We start from the raw sequence: 20,671 nt of genomic DNA, 5'->3' as shown, positions 1-20,671 counted from the left end.
GTGTCGGTATATATTTCTCTCGCGACATGCTTCTGTTAACAGTTGAATTGTCTGAGGTGTATGCACATAACTGTAGTTAACTCTATGGGTATGTGCCTTAAGACGAATAGTATCTTCTCTTAATTGAACTACAGCTCGGGACTGCCTTGCAAGCCTCCCAAGAGTTACCGGCTTCGATTTTGAGATACTAGTGGTATTGTGTACAACAACACCACAGCATTTGCATTCACCAAATGGGACGGGGTTCTTCCCTCCCAGTTCGGTTGAAATGCAAATGCTTCAGCATATTTTCTTGCGCTTGATGGTTCTAGCCAAACGCATTTCTTCATGGAATGGATTACCTGGCAACTCAGGATGACAAGTGAGCGAGAGCAAGTGGTGTACGGGTTGGCTGCCAGCCTTGCCTGCCGCAGCCAGAACAGCAGGCTCTCCGAGATAGTTAGTTTGGATTTTGTCTCTCCTCCTCTGCGATGATTGACTACCAAATCGAATCTCTGCCCAGCAATTACAGACTTAGGTTTCTGGTTGGCTGGAATTCTCGCATACGTGTATGACCATATTTCCTGCATCGCCCTATGACGTAAAAATTTTCAGACAGAGATATCTCACTAGACTCATCATCTTTCTGTTTACCTCACCGTAACAGAAGTCTGTAGTTTAGTCTTCCGCTTCATTGCACCTGCCGTTGTGATAATGCAGAATGATTTCTTCAGACATCTGAGTTTGTCTTCTAAATACATCTCATAATTCGTAGGTTTGCAATTTCTTTGCTCACCCCGACTTGTAGATGAATAACGGAAGACTTCACCTGTTCCCCACCCTGCCAGCTCTACTTCTAAGTAATAGAAATGTCCTCCCTGATCCAGCCCATGAGAAGCGGTTCTTTAGGCAGTACAATCCCTGTGTTTTCATTACTGAATGGTGCTCCGCTTTCATTGCAAACTCCGACTTCTCACCGAACAGCAATGAAGTAGCAGTTTAGCGTTTTCGGTCCTGTAAAACAACAGGGATTAAAGTTGTCTTCACTGGTTGGTGTCATTGACTGGACTTTTTCTACGTTCAGAATATTGAGAGAGAACTTCTCTCGATTCAGCTGTGAAGACGTAGGTCTGCATTCACCTTAGTCTTTCACTGGCATATAGTATTGTTTCTCCTTAGTTGAGATTCAACTACCATGAGAACTTCTGTCTTGCCATCAGGGACCTCAGTCTCTAGAAGGCAATTGACTATCGTTTGATGGGCGCATGCCTTGAGAAATCATCTCCTCGTCTCCCAACATCAGTGGCGAACAAGATAGACGATTTGTATGGTTTCTCGGCATAACCCTTCAAAAGGCAAGTGTCATGTGACTACGTCTCGGATGCATGACTGCTCACCTCACACTGAGCGCAGTCAGTCGGCAGCAGTTGAAGAGTCTGAGACCATCATGAGCTATGCTGTGAATTTTGCATTGATTGATCCAGATCAGTCATTACTTTGTCCTATTGACGTGTTCCTGTACCCACAAGGATCAACACCCACCATGGAGTGTTAGTGTCTTTATCCACTGCGGAATATTACGAGACTATGAGAGACTTCTCTGCAGTTGGATAGCCCAGTGGATGGGTACTTGTCATCACTCCAAAGAATATGTCGGTCAGGAAGATAGATAAGGTCTCATTGCGATCATATTTATCTTTCCCTTTGGGCCTGCCAACAGGTCCTTAGAACCTCATATCCTTGGACCAGTGGTGGATGCTTGCAGGTTGTGTTTGCTTACCCAGCTCCTTCAAGAGGACAAGTTGCATCTCGCCTACAGTGTGCAGTTCTAGAGGTAAGAAGGATGCGAGAGTGACTGGCCTCTCCACCTTCCCCACATCATCCTTCCACTCCTCTTCCTTCAGGTTGAGGATAGGACTCGAAGTTACACTGGCTGGTCGGACAATTGATGCGGTAAGCTTACGCATACACCATCCTTTTTATGTTTCTTATCAGAATCATAGAAGCAATCCCGCTCCTTCCTCTAGCAAGGGGAGGAAGGAGACTGGTAATGCAAACCCTTCCCAGAACTTTGCATTAATGCCTCCAACTCTAAATATTCTTCACAGCCCATTTTTTGGATGAGTTACGATTCCTCACTCATTTCAAAAAGGCCCAGAAGTCTGACTCTAGAGGTAAGAAGGATGCGAGAGTGACTGGCCTCTCCACCTTCCCCACATCATCCTTCCACTCCTCTTCCTTCAGGTTGAGGATAGGACTCGAAGTTACACTGGCTGGTCGGACAATTGATGCGGTAAGCTTACGCATACACCATCCTTTTTATGTTTCTTATCAGAATCATAGAAGCAATCCCGCTCCTTCCTCTAGCAAGGGGAGGAAGGAGACTGGTAATAATGCAAACCCTTCCCAGAACTTTGCATTAATGCCTCCAACTCTAAATATTCTTCACAGCCCATTTTTTGGATGAGTTACGATTCCTCACTCATTTCAAAAAGGCCCAGAAGTCTGACTCTTGATCATGCAGCTCCTATACTCCGATCAAGTTGTCAGAGACAGGGCACTCCTCGCTCTTACGACCAGGAAGAGTGGCCTAGGTGTGTAGAACTCCAGTCAGTTATAGAGGCTCACTCATATTCCTCCCACCAATCAGTGAGTCTTCCTTATGTAAAGGAGCAAGGGTTTGTATATCGTGTAGGAACAAATCACAATTTTTGGAAGTAAATTGTATTTTTCCTAACTATACAAACCTGAGGTCCTTTACATTCATGCCCACCTCATGCCAGCCCTCAGGTTTGTATAGTTAGGAAAAATATAATTTACTTCCAAAAATTGTGATTTTTATTTATTGTCTGTTTTCCGGAAGTCCAAAGCCTAGGCTTAACATAGTGCCAAACTCTTGCACTTCTCCAAAACTAGCCTATACCACCTGTAATGTTCAATCGCAAAATTTAAGGTCATAAAATTTATCTAACTATCAAACCTCACATGATTATATACAGTAATCAATATTTGAAGGCGTTTTTTAATGGAAAAACACAATAAAAATGCAGTTTACATAGTTCTCAATATCACCCAAAGCATTCAAAGTAAGGTTTTCTTAGGATTTTTTATGATGTTCCACAGTTTTTCTGGCTTACGAAGCATCTCAAGAATGGAATCCCCATCGTAAACTGGGGATTACCTGTATATAAAACCAAAGCATTCAAAGTAAGGTTTTCTTAGGATTTTTTATGATGTTCCATAGTTTTTCTGGCTTACGAAGCATCTCAAGAATGGAATCCCATCGTAAACTGGGGATTACCTGCCTGTATATAAAACCAAATTTGATTTTATATATCTATATATATATATATATATATATAGTTATATATATATTATATATATATATATATATATAATTATAATATAATATATATATATATATAAGGCAGTCCCCGGGTTACGACGGGGGTTCCGTTCTTAAGACGCGTCGTAACCCGAAAATCGTCGTAAGCCGGAACGACGTTCTTGAAAACATGTCCACAGGGAAAATTTCACTAATTTGCAATTTTTCTTAGGGCCGTATCTCTAAAATTATCACTAATTTACTTTTTTCATGTGCAGAGAAGAGAGAAAGAGAGGACTGTGCAATTATCATTGTCTGTCTATCAATTCTTTTGCTGAGAGCGAGAGAGATAAAAGGAAGAAATAGAAACACCAAATGTATGACAAGTATCTTGAGAGAGAGAGAGAGGAGAGATGATGAAGATAGAGAGAGAGAGAGAGAGAGAGAGAGGAAGAGAGGAGAGAGAGAGATTGTCCTTACAGTATTTAATAGAGAGAAATGGAATGATTATTGTATTTAAAATACTCAGATATGAATTTTGTACTTACAGTTAATAGTATTATTATTGGAAAATATTAATGATAAACTTATTACATACATGTCCATGAAAATGATCTCATCTCAGTAAGAGAGAGAGAGAGATTACATAAAACCATTAAATTCGTTGACCATTGTATGGCATTGTTAAGCTCCGAGTGTCACTGGAGTTGAGGTGGGGTAATTGATACAGAAAAAGACAAAGGGAAGAATTTTCTTTTGAAAGTAGTTATCGTATTATTACTACTTCTATTATTAATATATCATTATTTGAAAATATAATAAACACGTGCAGCTACCATAAAGATTCTCTCATCTCAGTAAGAAAGAGGAATTATCCTTACAAGTGAAATGGAAAGGTCATTTTCATCTCTTTAAAATACGACCATTATGAATTTTTCAATTAAAGTTTTTTTTTTTCTCTCTCTCTCTCTCTCTCTCTCTCTCTCTCTATCACAGTCTTCCAATTCGACTGGTTGGTATTTATAGTGTGGGGTTCCGGGTTGCATCCTGCCTCCTTAGGAGTCCATCACTTTTCTTACTATGTGTGCCGTTTCTAGGATCACACACTTCTGCATGAGTCCTGGAGCTACTTCAGCCTCTAGTTTTTCTAGATTCCTTTTCAAGGATCTTGGGATCGTGCCTAGTGCTCCTATGATTATTGGTACGATTTCCACTGGCATATCCCATATCCTTCTTATTTCTATTTTCAGATCTTGATACTTATCCATTTTTTCCCTCTCTTTCTCTTCAACTCTGGTGTCATATGGTATTGCGACATCAATGAGTGATCCTTTCTTTTTGACTTTGTCAATCAACGTCACGTCTGGTCTGTTTGCACGTATCACCCTATCCGTTCTAATACCATAGTCCCAGAGGATCTTTGCGTGATCGTTTTCTATCACTCCCTCAGGTTGGTGCTCATACCACTTATTACTGCAAGGTAGCTGATGTTTCTTGCACAGGCTCCAGTGGAAGGCTTTTGCCACTGAATCATGCCTCTTTTTGTACTGGTTCTGTGCAAGTGCTGGGCATTCGCTTGCTATGTGGTTTATGGTTTCATTTTTCGTATTGCACTTCCTACATATGGGAGAGATGTTATTTCCGTCTATCGTTCTTTGAACATATCTGGTTCTTAGGGCCTGATCTTGTGCCGCTGTTTTCATTCCTTCAGTTTCCTTCTTTAGCTGTCCCTTCTGTAGCCATTGCCATGTGTCATCGCTGGCTAGTTCTTTAGTCTGTCTCATGTATTGTCCGTGCATTGGTGTGTTGTGCCAGTCCTCTGTTCTGTCTGTCATTCTCCTGTCTCTGTATATTTGTGGGTCTTCGTCTACTTTTATTAGTCCTTCTTCCCATGCACTCTTTAGCCACTTGTCTTCACTGGTTTCAGATATTGCCCCAGTGCTCTGTTTTCGATGTTGACGCAGTCCTCTATACTTAGTAGTCCTCTCCCTCCTTCCTTTCGTGTTATGTATAGTCTGTCCGTATTTGCTCTTGGGTGTAGTGCTTTGTGTATTGTCTTATGTTTCCTGGTTTTCTGATCTATGCTGCGGAGTTCTGCCTTCGTCCATTCCACTATTCCTGCGCTGTATCTGATTACTGGCACTGCCCATGTGTTTATGGCTTTTATCATATTTCCGGCGTTGAGTTTTGACTTGAGTATCGCCTTGAGTCTCTGCATATATTCTTTCTTGATCGTGTCTTTCATCTCTTGGTGTTTTATATCCCCTCCTTCCATTATTCCCAGGTATTTGTATCCTGTCTCATCTGTGTGTTTGATGTTGCTCCCATCCGGTAGCTTTATCCCTTCAGTTCTCATTACTTTGCCTTTTTTGTATGTTGACTAAGGCGCATTTTTCTATTCCAAACTCCATCCTGATGTCCCCAGATACAATCCTTACAGTCTGGATTAGGGTATCTATTTCCTTGATGCTCTTACCATACAGCTTGATGTCGTCCATGAACATCAGATGGTTGATTCTGTTGCCTCTTTTCTTGAGTTGGTACCCGGCATCCATCTTCTGTAGTACTTTTGTCATGGGAATCATGGCTACTACGAAGAGTAGTGGGGACATTGAGTTGCCCTGGAAGATCCCTCTCCTGATATTAACCTCTGCTAGTCTTATTCCAGAGCTTGTAAGTATTGTATTCCAGTTGCGCATTGTATTTTTGAGGAAGCTGATGATGTTTTCCTCTGCCCATATATTTTCAGGCATTCTATTAGCCATGTGTGTGGTATTTATGTCAAACGGAAGGCTTTTTTTTTTCTCATGCATGCTTAGGTTTGTTTTCCTTCTCCTACTGTTCTTCATTACCATTTTGTCTATCAGGAGCTGGTCTTTTGTGCCCCTACACTTCCTTCTGCAGCCTTTCTGTTGGTGGGGGATGGTGTTTGTCTCCTCTAGGTAGTTGTATATTATTATTATTATTATTATTATTATTAAATATCTGAAATTATCAATAAACATTTTACATACTAGTACCATAAAAATTCTTTCATCTCAGTAAAAAGAGAGAGAGAGAGAGAGAGAGAGAGAGAGAGAGAGAGAGAGAGAGAGAGTGTTTATCTCTCTCTGTTCTCTCAAAAAATACTTATAACGCTTCCAGCGAAAGAAAGGGAGTGAGTTACCACTATGACACATTATTATCTTGTGTGGCAAAAGAGAGAGAGAGAGTTAACCTTAATTAAAAGTGACATGGATAGATTAGTACGTATTGTATTTCTTTAAAATACTATCACATATGAATTTTGTAATTACAGTTATTTTATTATTATTATATTATTATTATTATTATTATTTGAAAAGTATTAAAAAACAAATAGTACAAGTACATAAAAAATCTCGAGTCTCAGTAAATGAGAGAGAGAGAGAGAGAGAGAGAGAGAGGGGGGGGGGGGGGGGGGGGGGGGAAATTTCAGGACCACATGATTGCAACACTGCAGCTCTTCCCCCTCCTGGCTGTCACAGAACTTGATATCTGACAGTTTTAGTACCTGCATCTCGAGAAAAGGTTACTGGAAGTTACTTGAAGAAGACTGGGATTTCCTTCATTCTTCCATAATTTTTTAAATATAAGCTAAAATCTTACTAATTCACTATGGTATTTTCTTTAATGAATTGATATTATTGCTGTATAAATTAATATTAATATTTGAAAATAGTAAATCATTTATTTATCATACAAAAAAACATACATCTTTGTAGTAGAGAGAGAGAGAGAGAAATATTATTTTTATTATGTGATATCATTTCAACTTATTAAACTTACTAATACAGTATTAATCAAAATTAATATTTGAAAATTAGTAAATCATTTTTGTATTATAAAAAATGTATTTAGTCATGAAAATAAACATCAAAATACACTAATTAGTGATTATTTTCGTCGGAAAATATAAAGAGAGCGAGAGAGAGAAACTGTGCTAAACTATAAAGGATTCTTATCATAGTATGAATTTTTTTAAAGCGTTGTAAACTCGGAGCGTCGGAAGCATCAGCGTCGTAACCTGAACAAGCGTCGTAACCCAGGGCGGATTTTTCAATGAATATTTAAGAAAAAGCGTCGTAACCTCGGAACGGTTCGTAAGCCGGGACCCGTCGTAACCCGGGGACCGCCCCTGTAATGATATATATATATATATACGTACTTTCCCAAGTAACTAATTACTAAATCATAGGACATACGGGCACAATAAAAAATTGAAGCGCCTTTTTTTTTCGTAGTTGTTCTCTTTCCCCAAAAGTGGGCAGGGCTAAACAAAAACTAAACCTAAACAAAACAAAACAAAAAGCACCAGTTAATTTCAAAATTTTAGCTGCTGTGTGAGTTGAAACTATAGTTATGTAATTGTGTGGTAAGTAGTTTATACAAAATTTTATTCCATTATAAAAATGTCAAATTATTTAAGAGAAGTTTGGAATTTTTATATATTACCTATCTTGCCATTTTTTTATGCTATTTTTTGTGAATCATTAAGCTATTGAACTGCCATTATATTTCTTATTAGTACATCTAAACATATTTGCCTCCTGTTTATCTCATTGTAACTAATAACCTATCTGTATTTTAAAATGTTCAAGGACTTTCATATTTCCTTTGATTAAAAGGATGTTGAATTGCCTGGGAAGTGTAGGGGCTCTGCATTTTAAGTTAAGTCTGTGGTACAGGGTAAAATTACAGTCCAGTGAGTTTGGCTCAATAATATGTAATCTGTTATTTTATTCACAACAAATTGTTTTTTCTAGGCCTTAGAGAGAAATTGAATGCTTCACCACATTAAACTCAACACTATGTACCTATTTCAAATGAGGCTAAGTGGATTATTATTACCAACAGGTGAACTTTGGGTTAGAGCATCCGTCGTTCCGGCTCAAGTCAAGATATAGATTTGTTGGTCAGATCCCTCTGGAAGAGAGAGTTGTTGGGGTCACAGGGGCCTCAGACACGACAGAATCTGAAGTAGTATTCCATTGTGAACTGCTTTTTGTATGGTTTGAAATATGTATTCATTTTAGGAAGGCTTGGAAACTACATATTTTTATGTTTGTAAGTGTTGCTTTTGATAATGTATTTCTCAAGAAACTTTCAATGTATCCAATTTAGGTACAGCCATACCCCTACATAAGAAAAATCCAGGTTACGAAGGCAAAGACGAAGAATTTTTTGCTCCTGTGTACGAAAATAATTCAGGTCGCAAAAGGGTGCACTGTAAAGTCCGAGATTCGCCTGGGCCGCCGAGAGCAATTTTAAAACTCGCACGCCGCCAGCTCAGTAGACTCACCACCATCCTCCTGCATGGAAAGAAGAGGATGCTTTCTATGGAGACGTAGATGGAGATAATCAAGAAGTATGAGGCTGGCATGCGGTTAGTGTGATTGCTAAGGAATAGGCCGCCGAAATCCGTCGACGATAGGCACCATTCTTAAGCAGAAGGAAGCCATCAAAGCAGCTACACCTTCCAAGGGCGTGACTATTTTTTCCAACAAGAGGAGCCACGTGCATGACAAGATGGAAAGGCTGCTTCTCGTATGGATTGAGGACAAGGAAATCGCTGGCGATACGATAACCGAGATGGCAATCTGCCAGAAGGCCAGCGCCATTTTCGGTGATCTGAGTGCTCAGGCTGAAGACGATGCAGGAGAAGGGAAATCGAAGGCAACCCCAGACTTCAAGGCTTCTCATGGTTGGTTTGAGAAATTTCGTAAACGAACTGGCATCCATTCGGTGGTGCGGCATGGGGAGGCTGCCAGCTCGGACACGAAAGTGGTCCAAGCCTTTGTTAAGACGTTCGACAAGATGATAACCAAGGAAGGCTATAGTTCTCAGCAAGTCTTCAACTGTGACGAGACTGGCCTTTTTTGGAAAAAAATGCCTAGTCGGACGTACATTACTGAGGAAGAGAAGAAACTACCCGGGCATAAGCCTATGAAAGACAGGCTTACGCTTGCACTTTGTTCTAATGCCAGTGGGGATTGTAAGGTGAAGCCCCTATTTGTCTATCATTCTGAGACTCCTCGAGCCTTCATGGCCACAAAGTATTAAAGGAGAAGCTTCCAGTGATGTGGAGGGCTAATGCAAAAACCTGGGTAACAAGACTTTTGTTCACGGAGTGGGTAAATCTGTGTTTCGGCCCGACAGTGAAGAAATTTTTGGAAGAGAAGCGCCTACCTCTGAAATGTTTGCTTGTGTTGGACAATGCCCCTGCTCACCTCCTGGCCTCCAGGAAGATATCCTAGCAGAGTATTCTTTCATCAAGGTTCTTTATCTTCCACCTAACACCACCCATCTCTTCCAGCCCATGGACCAGCAAGTGATACTGAACTTCAAGACGCTGTATACAAAACATCTTTTCAAGAGATGTTTCAACATCACCGATACCACAAACCTCCCCCTGCGTGAATTTTGGAAGGAGCATTTCAATATCATGATATGCATCCGACTCATCGATCAAGCTTGGCAGGAGGTTTCGAGGCAAACCTTGAATTCTTCGTGGCAAAAAAACTGGCCTGATGCCGTATCTGCAGAGGCTTCAAGGCATTTAACGTGGGCAATCAGTGATGCAGACTTCAGAAACGGTTGACGATCCTGAAACTGTTTTGCAACAGATCTTGACGAGATCGTTGCACTCGGCAAGTCCATGGGGCTGGTTGTCAACGAGGATGACATCAATGACCTTCTCCGGGAGCCCAACCAAGAGGAGCTTACGGGGTGGATGACCTGAAGGAGTGGAGGCCCTGCAACATAACGTCATTCAAGAAGAGTTCTCTAGCAGCGGTGAGGAAGAGGAGGAGGACCCTATGACAACAGCAGAAATTAAGGATGTTCTAGCTGCTTTTCTTAAAGTGCAATCATTTGTAGGAAAGAGACACCCCGAAAAGGCTTACACAGGTCGTATGCTTGCGCAGTTCGATGACGTTTGCCTGAGTCGTTTCAGGAACATTGTCAAAAGCAGCCAGAAGCAATCTTCCTTGGATAGTTATTTTTTAAAGAGACCTTTAGTAGTAAGCAAACAGGAAGGTCCAAGTGATACGGAAAAACAGAAAGTTGAAAGTGGTGAAGAAATTGAAATTTTGTAATAAAAAAAAAAATGTAAAATGTAAAAATCAGTAAAAGGCAAAGAAAAAAAAAAAAATTTAATTTTAAGTTTTTTGTAAAGTGAGTGTTATTGTTTTGTGCCATTTGTAATGTGTTTTGTAAAGTTTAGTGTTAATGTTTTCTGCCATTTTTTAATGTGCTTCATAAAAGTTAAGTGTTCTTGTTTTTTCTGCCATTTGTCCTCTGTCGGCCACTTTCCAGAGATCCCTCCCACTCGAAAGATGAAGGTTTCCCACCCAAAAATTTTGCTTCCACTACCAATACAAATACATACCAGTATTTCTTTTGCCCTGTAAAATAATACACTTTTTGTTCATACACGAACAAACCTTTGCCTAGCTGGGTCTGGTTAAAAAACAGAAGAAAGCAAGGAATCTTTTGATATCTGGCAACGCATGCGTAGATCTGGTGAAGTATGGTCGAAGACCATTCACCTATGATCACTCATCAATCTTTCTTTTGACCGCCTGGGCGAGAGTCGTGTTAACCTCATCTTGTATTGCTCCGCCAGTGTCTGCTGCCGCTTCAAGTTGCAGTGACGCTGTGGCATCAGCCCCGTTGATGACGTCACGGGATCCGTCTTCGTGTATTCCTCTGCCAGTGGCATCTGATTCCCCCTCGCACCAAGGCGAAGCCGTGACATTGCCACCACTTGTGATGTCACTCCCATCGATGACATCTCTCCTAGTCGTCTCCTCTGATCCGCCTTTCTCAGCCGTGACGTCATCACTGCTGCCCAGTTCGCTACATCTCCCTTCCTTGTTATCGGAGCCTTCTTTGGCACATCAGTCTGAGGTCATATGCCAGGCAGTGCTTCAGAGGTTGGACTCTGTATTGGATGTGAAGTTGGCTGCCTTATTGGTTAGCAGGACTGATAGGAAACGTGTTGCTTCGTCCCCACCTCCTGAGAAGATTGCGCATAAGAAACCAGTGCTGTCTTCCTTTCCCTCTTCCCCCTATATGCCCCGTCAGCGTATCAAGCGTTGGAAGGGTAAGGACTTTGCCCTTCCTTCGCCTTCGAGGGAGGAACAACGCGGACGTGTTCCCGAGATTGCTGTTGTTTTGGGCAGTGTTAATGCTCCTTCCCTGTGTGCGATCTGCAGGGGATGCTTCGTCCTCTCCTACCTGCATCTCGGGCGTGTTCCCCCCCCCCCCCCCTTCTTTTCCAAGGCCTATTCGTCGCCGTAAGGATCTCAAGGCGCCTGTCAAGAGGTTGAAGAAGGTACTGAGTGCTGAGTTGGTGCAGCAGGAGTATTTGCCTGCCTCTTTCACTGGTGTTTCCAAGAGTTTGACTCTAAGGGATTCCCCCCCCCCCCCCCCCCCCCCCCCCCATCTCACGTACGTCGTCCGCCACGCCCGTGACCATTCATGGACATGTGGAGTCATCTGTGGAGGTAAGTGATGTTCCTATTGTTATAGTGGGTTCATCTCGGAAGCTGACACATGGACCCAGCCCAGACAGGTTAGTTGGGGTTTCGGTCTGTTTGGCTGCTAACCCTTCCGTGTATTTTGGTGGGGAAGGTGCCTTAGAGGAGCCTACACATCCTTCTCGTCGTTGGTCTCCATTGCCGGAGCAGGCGGAGGGAGACACACAAGAGTTTCTGTCTTCCTTTTCGAAAGTTGTTGATCTCATTCTTGTGTTCAACAATTTGGAAAGTAGGACTCGGGCTCGGTCGTCTTACACTCCTTCTTGCTTTTGGAAGCCCTTGATGGGAGCTACTCAGGACCCCAAATTATCTCTTCAGCTTCCTTTTGTACTTTGCTACAGCTCTGCTTTTCTTTGTTGTCACGCCATTTTAACCCAGACGTCATTCGCCTGAAGCAGGGATTGACTTTGGAACAGTTAAGGTCGGTGGCTCCGTCCTTGTCTCCACAAGATGCCTCAGCACTGGAATCTATGGCAGCCTCTATGTTGCAGACGGTTTCTTGGCTGGACTTCTGGTTTGGGGTTATTGCCAAGATAGCTTCTGACAAGTCCCCGGAAGGGTTGGTGAGTGCCTCCTCGCTTGCCGATCTGTTGGAGTCCGGGGGCAAGGCGTTTTCATATTTGGCTCACCTCAGTGCTAATTTATGGGCTAATCTTCATCTGATTAGAAGGGATGCGGCTTTGTCTAGGATGGAGAGATCGCTCGACACTGAGTCCTTGCTGGCATTGAGGAACAGAGATCTGTTGGAGTCCCAATTTTTGTTTCCTCGGACAGAGCTTGAGAATGCGATAGATCGGCGCCAGGCTAACACCAAAGAGACTGGTGCACCAGGCCGTGTCTAAGTCGGAGTCTCGACCTCAGAAACATCCGGCTCCATCTCCTACCCCTGTCCAGCAGCAATCAAGATCATCGCCTGGTAGGCCATCGAGGACCTCGAGTTCGGCAGGGCCTTCCTGTTCGACACAGTCTAAGTCAGAAGACCAACGCCCCTTTCGCTCTCATTCCTTTTAAGCCAAGAAGTGGCCCAAGGGGCAGAGGTAAAGGGGGCCGTTGGTAGGTTAGGCACCTCTCCCTCTCCTGCGCCATGGGTGGGGCCTGGCGGGCCAAGTAGCAGAGTTATGGGGTGGAGAAGTGGGTGGTAGATGTCCTTCGGGTGGGATACCTACTGCCATTCAACTTCTCTCCTCCTCTGTCGGACAAGCTGCAGCTCAGGAAGGCATACCCTCCAGATTCTCTGAAGTTCTTGGCTCTTCGGGAGGAAGTGCAGAAAATGCTGGACAAGGATGGGATAGTAGTGCGTCCATCCCCTGGGTTGTACAGTCACATCTTCTTGGTGCCTAAGGCATCAGGAGGATGGAGGCCTGTGATCGACTTATCCACCTTGAATCACTTCATCAGGAAGATACGGTTCAAGATGGAGACCCCGTGCTCAGTGTTGGCAGCCGTGAGGGAAGGTGACTTCATGCTGTTGATAGACTTAAGGGACGCATACTTCCAAATCCCTGTTCATCCGACGTCCAGGAAGTTCCTTTGCTTCTCTCTTGGGGACAAGGTTTTGAGTTCAAAGTCTTGTGCTTTGGGCTGACGACAGCCCCTCAAGTGTTCACAAGGGTCTTCTCTCTCGTGTCAAGTTGGTCCCATGCTCAGGGGATCCGTTTGCTGAGGTACCTCGACGATTGGTTAGTCTTCGCAGTTTCCAGGGAGAAGCTGCTGCAGGACAGGGATTGTCTACTTTGGGTCTGTCTGGAACTGGGCATCTTAGTCAACCAGGAAAAGTCAAACCTCGCACCCATTCAAAGGATTCTCTACCTGGGCATGGTCATCGATACAACAGTGGCAAAAGTTTTCCCGTCAGATCAGAGATTGGAGAAGTTGCGGGCGGTGGCGCGCAACTTCCTGTCAGAGTTACATCAGTCAGCTCATCAGTGGCAGGTTTTTCTTCTGGAATGTTGTCTTCCTGGAGAAGCTGGTCCCCTCATGGGGCGTCTTCATCTTGGGGTCTCTACAATGGAGACTGGGAGAATTTGGTCTCCTGCGGGAGACTCCATGTTTGAAGGAGTTTTGGGAGAAGGTAGAAGGTCATTCTGTCGTTCTCATGTCGGACAACACCACTGGTAGCCTATGTGAACAAACAGGGAGGCCTGGTTTCACATCAACTTCAAGCCTTGACTGTCGAGCTTCACCAGTGGGCGGTCAGCAATTCGGTAGAGCCCTCAGCCAGGTATATCCCAGGGAAACAGAATGTGGTCACAGACAAACTTAGTCGCCGGGATCAGATCCTAGGCACAGAGTGGTCCCTTCATCAAGTGAAGGCAGACAAGCTTTTCCAGATTTAGGGGAGACCCATGCTGGACCTTTTTGCGACACGCTTCGACAGGAAGCTGGAGGTGTTCTGTTCAGTGGTTCCAGATCCTTTAGCATTGGCAGAGGACACATTCCAACATCCCTGGGACAACCTGGAGGTGATGCCTTTCCCTCCGTTTTTGTTTGAATCGTCAGGTTCTGAACAGGCTGATTGAGTTTCCCAGGGTCTCAGGATGACTTTGGTAGCCCCTCTGTGTCCTCAGGTGGAATGGTTCCCAGATCTGCTGTCGTTATTGTCAGAGGTTCCGAGGGAGTTTCCCCCTTGGCGACATCTCCTGTGTCAGCCCCATGCAGAAAGGTTCCACCAGTCAGTAGAATCCCTGTCTCTTCACAGTTGGAGGCTATCAAGTATCTCCTCCGAGCAAGAGGCTTTTCTCAGAGAACAGCTGAGCACATGTCTAGCAGTCTTAGAAAGTCGACCTCCACTGTTTACCAAGGCAAATGGGCGATCTCCTGTGATTGGTGTCGTAAATGGGGTTTTTCTCCACTCGCGACCTCTATTCAGCGAATAGCAGACTTTTTAACCTTCCTCAGAGACAAGAAACATTTGTCCGTTTCTGCCATTAGAGGCTACAGGGCGGCCCTGAGTTTGGTGTTACACCTGAAGGGTATCGACATCTCCTCTTCCTTAGAACTTTCCCTGCTATTCTCCTAAAGAGCTCAAGCCTCCGACGTGGGATGTTTCCTTGGTTCTTAAGAGCTTCACTAAGAGTCCATATGAGCCCTTGCGTCGCTCATCTAACAGGAACTGACGCTCAAGACAGTTTTCCTTATGGCTTTGGCATTTTCCAAGAGGGTAGGGAAGCTCCACGGTCTGAGCTATGAGGTGAAGCACACGAGGGGTCAGGGGTCGATGTTCTTCAAATTTGTCCCGGAATTTGTGGTCAAGTCCCAAAATCCCTCTGTGCATGATGACAGGTTCACTTCCTTTTCCATTCTATTTCTGACTGACTTTGTGGGTGGTGATGCTCAAGAGCTTTTGTTGTGCCCTGTCCAGGCCCTGCGTTGCTATCTTAAAAGGACTTGGCACCTTAGACCAGGCTGCCGCAGACTTTTTGTTAGCACAGGCCATACAAAAAAGAAATGTCTAAGAATACTATCTCTTTTTGGAGACAGGAAGCCATCAGACAGGCATACTTAACTCTTGATGATTCCACCACCACGTCTGTGTAGGCTAGAGCACATGACATTAGAGGTATTGGTCCCTCTCTGGCTTTCAAAAAGAACTTGGCTGTACATATAGTGCTGAGTGCTGGTACTTGGTTACGCCAGTCCATGTTCACCTCCTTCTATCTTAAGGATGTTGCCCACAGATCTACGGACATGTTTTCCCTGGGTCCTGTGGTGGCTGCCCAACAGGCTTTGTAACTCGTAGTTGCCCTTAACAGGGCACCTTTGTATCTTACCTAAGATGGTTGTGTGGATGAGAGAATGAGTGAATCAGTTATCGGGTTAAGGAATAGACACGTCATTCACTGGACTGGTTTGATATAGGTGAGTAAGGTAGTCATACTGATAGTGTGGTCGTGCAATATACTAATATCTTACCCGCTATTTGGTAGCATATGCTCCACTCCTTGGCAAGGAGGGGTTGGGAGTAATACGAACCCTGGTGTCTTGGTTTGTTATTGAACAGTCAAGTTTCTCTTTGGTTCCCTATACAATGGTTATCCCATATATCATTGTACGTCTCTCAGGGTCTGAGTGGTTAGATGTCAATTTATTCAGCTTCTCAATGGGCTTCAATCCCTCTCCAAAAACCATTCCTTTTGAGAGCTGGACTGGTGGGTAGACCCCCAGCCGTTCTAAGATGTCTTATATCTCCCTCCAAGTACGAGTCTATCTTAGTTAAGACCGAAGGTTTGTTCGCCTATGAACAAATGATAAATTTTCTAAGACAATTTGTATTTTTCATAGCTACAAACCTGAGGTCTGAACATTATACTGCCTGCCTTTAGCAGCCCCTTTGTGTGTTAAGACATCCTGAGTTAAGAAAGACTGTTGCGTGATCATAGGTGAATGGTCTTCGACATCCTTCACCCGATCTACGCATGCGTTGCCAGATACAGTGGAACCTCTATATTCGAAAGTCCCTTCGTACGAAAAATTCATGTTACGAAAGCAAAGACGAAGATTTTTTTGCTTCTTTGTACGAAAATAATTCAGGTTGCGAAAGGATAAAGTCCGAGATTCGCCTGGACCGCCGAGAACAATTTTGAAACTAGCACACCGCCAACTCAGTAGTCTCACCACCATCCTCCCGCTCTCCCATTGGTTCCTGATGTTAGTCACTGCCGTAAGATCCTGCTCTCCTATTGGTTAGCATCTGTCCCATCATGCCTCTTATGTAAAGGCGTTCCTTGACCATTTTTTGCAGCAGCTTTATCGTAAACACCTGAAATTCGTTCGTTTACATATATGTCATTTGTTAACGTTAATTCGTGTTAGTGGTTTCGCTTTCGTTATACTGTAAGTTACTTTATCGTGTTGTGTGTGAACTTAATTACTTACGTTATTAGCCATGGGTCCCAAGAATGTTGCTTAAGTTCACAGAAAGAAGAGGATGCTTTCTACGGAGAACGAAGATGGAGATAATCAAGAAGCGTTAATGTTTTCTGCCTTTTTTTAATATTTCATAAAGTTAAGTGTTCATGTTTTCTGCCATTTGTCCTCCTTTGTCGTCACTTTTGGAATTCGCATCTCTCGAAAGGTAAGGTTCCACATTTTACTACACACATACGTGCATGTACGTACAGTATTTTTTCTACCCTGTACACTAATGCACTTTATTTACAGGTACAGTCATTTTTATGTTAGCTATTGAATGGTCCAAATTGTTGTATTTAATTGTTTATTGGTCAATTTAGCTTTATTATAAAATTTACTGTGGTGTTTTTGTAGGGCTTCGAACGAATTAGGCAATTTACATGTAAAACGTAGTTCTAGATACGAAAATATCAGATTACGAAGGCCGCTTTGGAACATATTAATTTCGTAACCTAAGGCACTACTGTATCACAAGATTTCTTACTTTCATCTATTTTTTAACTGGATCCAGCTAGGCGCAAGAAATTATCCTATTGTTAAGACCTCAGGTTTGTAGCTATGAAAAATACAAATTGTCTTACAAAATTTATCATATATACAGGTACAGTTACGGTTAGGTTAGGTATTGAATGGTCCAAATTGTTGTATTTCAATGTTTAGTGGTCAATTTATCTTTATTATAAAATTTACTGTGGTGTTTTTGTAGGACTTGGAACGAATTAGGCAATTTACATGCAAAACGTAGTTCTGGATAAAAAAAAATCAGGTTACGAAGGCCGCTTCGGAACGGATTAATTGCGTAACCCGAGGCACTAATGTATAGTAGTATTAAGACATGGGGGAAATAACATGGCGTGGAGGTCAGTCTTTAGAAAAATTTTATTTTAAAAATGTGCATCCACTGACTGTAATTTTTGAAGAGTGATATGAAATATTTTATAAACATTTTTAGAATCACATACTCAATACCAGTTCTATGAGTTAGGATCGACTTTGACGTCATGATAGTTGCAAGATGAGTGGACAGCTGGTGGTATGTGATGGATGTCTTGTAAGAGAAGTTTTGAATGGTTGGCAGGCTGGAGAAATAAGGGTTCTGATTCATAGGTTGCTTTATTCCATAGAGCACATAGGTATAGGTATATACAGGGAGGCTCTGCAGGGTGAACGATTTGTACCAAGAGAATCAAGAAGAGTACTTAAGGGATTTTGACGAAGGAAAAATCTATTTCTGGGTGATTGGCTCGTGTCGCCCTATGAAAGGATCCTTAATATCATTCTTTCTAGGTAAAATTAATCTAAAATTACCAGAGAAAAACAAAATTAAGAAAATGTCAGTAAAACTGACTCGCTCACTCTTAAAAAGAAGTGTCGGTATGGTAATAGGGGCGAGTGGGGAACACTACCACGAGACAATCACCAATTAGAACTTCCAATCAGAATCCCCCAAGAGAGAGCTGATACCAACGGGCGATGCAGTCGCTACTACTACTACTAGAGGACGCCACGGACAGCAGCGCCCCTAGCGGACATCCTTAATAAAAAACATCTTGTCCTGCAAGGGGGGGAAAACAATAAAGGGGGGGTTTCATAGGGCGACACGAGCCAATCACCAGAAATAGATTTTTTGAATTCCTTCGTCAAAATCCCTTTTCTGGGCTCAGCTCGTGTCGGCCTATGAAAGAGTACCAGAGAAACAGACAAAGGATGGGAAAAAAGGAACAAATGAAAAGCAGTGTAAAATGATGGATATAATATAAGTAAATCAATTACAGCATACAAACTAAGCACTAAACTAACTTATATTAAACAGTAAAATAACAGAACGTTAGTAATCTTAAAGTACTTAAATGGTAATTATAGTAAATTACAGTGATGCATGTAATATCTAAAAGATGGGATTTACTTGAAAATATTTACAAAATATACAAACACCTTGTGTCCTACCCTAGCATAAAAATAAGGGTAGGTACACTGAAGTACATCATTAGTACAATTGTGGTAAAATATACAAACACATTGTGTCCTACCCTAGCATAAAAATAAGGGTAGGTACACTGAAGTACACTATCAGTACAAGTGTGGATGTCCCTAGCAAAAAAAAATAAGGGACAATCCACTATATGATTCAGCGGCTAAGGCTAGGATATCCGAGTAGCATGGCGATAGGGTGAGGCATGTTGGATGCTGTAGGTAGAAAGGAGACCTGGATCTATACTACGACTACTATACAGTATCAGGGAAACAATGTTTCCCGCTGCTACTGCTGAAAACTTTAAAGATTCCAAGGACTTTAGATAATGGTGTTTAAAGACTGTCGGATATTTCCATCCAGTATACTTTTTAAGATCCTCAAAGTTCATATGTTGAAAATAATTAATTGAGGTGGCTACTCCCCTGATATCATGTGCTTTTGGAAATGACTCAGGATTGGCTTGTTTAATGAAGTAAAGGATTTGTTGCCTAATACCTTTTACTGACAAAGTACCACCTTTTTCTCTCATGAAGAGAGCACCTGAGGATCTTGAAGAAGTACGAGATAGAAAGGCTCTAAGAGTTGATACTGGGCAGAGAGAAGGATCCTGGGGAAGTGGGATAACTTTCCAAGGGGCCCACCTTGCAAGAGGATCCTCATTTTTGGCTAAAAAGCTACGATCCGGAGCAAGTAGAACTTCTCCTGATGGGAGGAATTCCACATGACCCGCATCCCTGGATAGAGCCGACAGTTCTGAAATTCTAGCTCCTGAGGCTAAGCTTAATAAGAATAATGTCTTCCTCAGGAGCATTATGAATGTACAAGATGAGTTGTCAGTATCTGAAGCTAGTTTGAGGACATCATTTAAGAACCATGAAACTGTAGTAGGCCTTTGGACGGTCTAAGTCTAGCACAGGCTTTAGGGATAGACGTAAAAATAAGATTCAGTCAGATCTATCTGAAAACCTACTTGAAAGATTTTCTTCAAAGCCGATTTATGAGTGGTAATAGTGCTAGCTGCATAAACCTTTTTCAAACCCCAAGGGATTCTGAAAAAGGACTATAGCCAGATTAACTGTCATGGTTGTAGTGTTCGATTCTTTCAAGAAAAATGCTAATTTTTTAACAGCTGAGTCATATTGTCTAATGGTTGACTCTCTCTTATCTGATTTTCTAGGAAGAGAATATTCTGTGGATCAATATTAGCATCTTTATTAGTCGCAAACTTCATGAAGTCCATAAAGTTAGGGTCTGGAGAATTCCTGAGGAAGCGAACACAGTCCTCATTTGTACTGATTGTGATAGCTTGGGATTGGGGATCCGTTGAGGTCGGAGGCCAATTCCAGAAGAAGAAGAGGATACCAGTTGCTCTTGGGCCAGTCCGGTGCAATCAGAGCTACTATCCCTTTGAAAGACCTTAGTTTGCTTAGGACTTTCAAGAGAAGATTCACTGGAGGAAAAACATAAATTCTCCTCCACTGATTCCCAGTCCAACGACAGGCGTCCGTGGCATAAGCCAGAGGGTCCAGGTTGGGGGCCACATAGCAAGGGAGCTTGTGGTTCGCTTGTGAGGCGAAGAGATCCACTTGGAGACCTGGGACTCTCAGGCATATCCACTGGAATGACCTGTCGTCTAGAGACCATTCTGATTCCAGAGGAACTGACCGGGACAGGGCGTCTGCTATCACATTTCTTACTCCTGCCAGGTGAGTGGCAGACAGATGCCATTTGTGTTTGTTTGCTAAGGCAAAGATGGCTATCATGACATAGATTCACATGCTTGGATTTGGGACCCTCTCCTCTGTTGATGCAATGAACTACCACTGCACTGTCCAAAACTAGCCTTAGATGAGACTTCTTCGGGGAAGCAGTCTCTTCAGGTAAGAAATACTGCCATTGCTTCCAGAACGTTTATGTGGA

At 42.7% G+C, this 20,671-nt stretch overlaps 1 protein-coding gene across 1 annotated transcript in view; it reads left to right on the top strand.

Annotated features, from left to right (window-relative positions):
- Positions 1-8,446, top strand: part of LOC135203512 (heterogeneous nuclear ribonucleoprotein U-like protein 1) — a 354,027-nt gene extending 345,581 nt beyond the window's left edge. The window contains exon 6 of the mRNA XM_064233247.1: positions 8,180-8,446. Within this exon, the coding sequence (XP_064089317.1) occupies positions 8,180-8,446 (267 nt within the window). The remainder of the gene's footprint in view (positions 1-8,179) is intronic.
- The last annotated feature ends 12,225 nt before the right edge of the window (positions 8,447-20,671 follow it).

This window comes from Macrobrachium nipponense, chromosome 24 (genome assembly GCF_015104395.2).
Source record: "Macrobrachium nipponense isolate FS-2020 chromosome 24, ASM1510439v2, whole genome shotgun sequence".
NCBI lineage: Eukaryota > Metazoa > Arthropoda > Malacostraca > Decapoda > Palaemonidae > Macrobrachium > Macrobrachium nipponense.
Note: the sequence above shows the minus strand (reverse complement) of the source record. Positions and strands in the feature narration are given on the sequence as shown.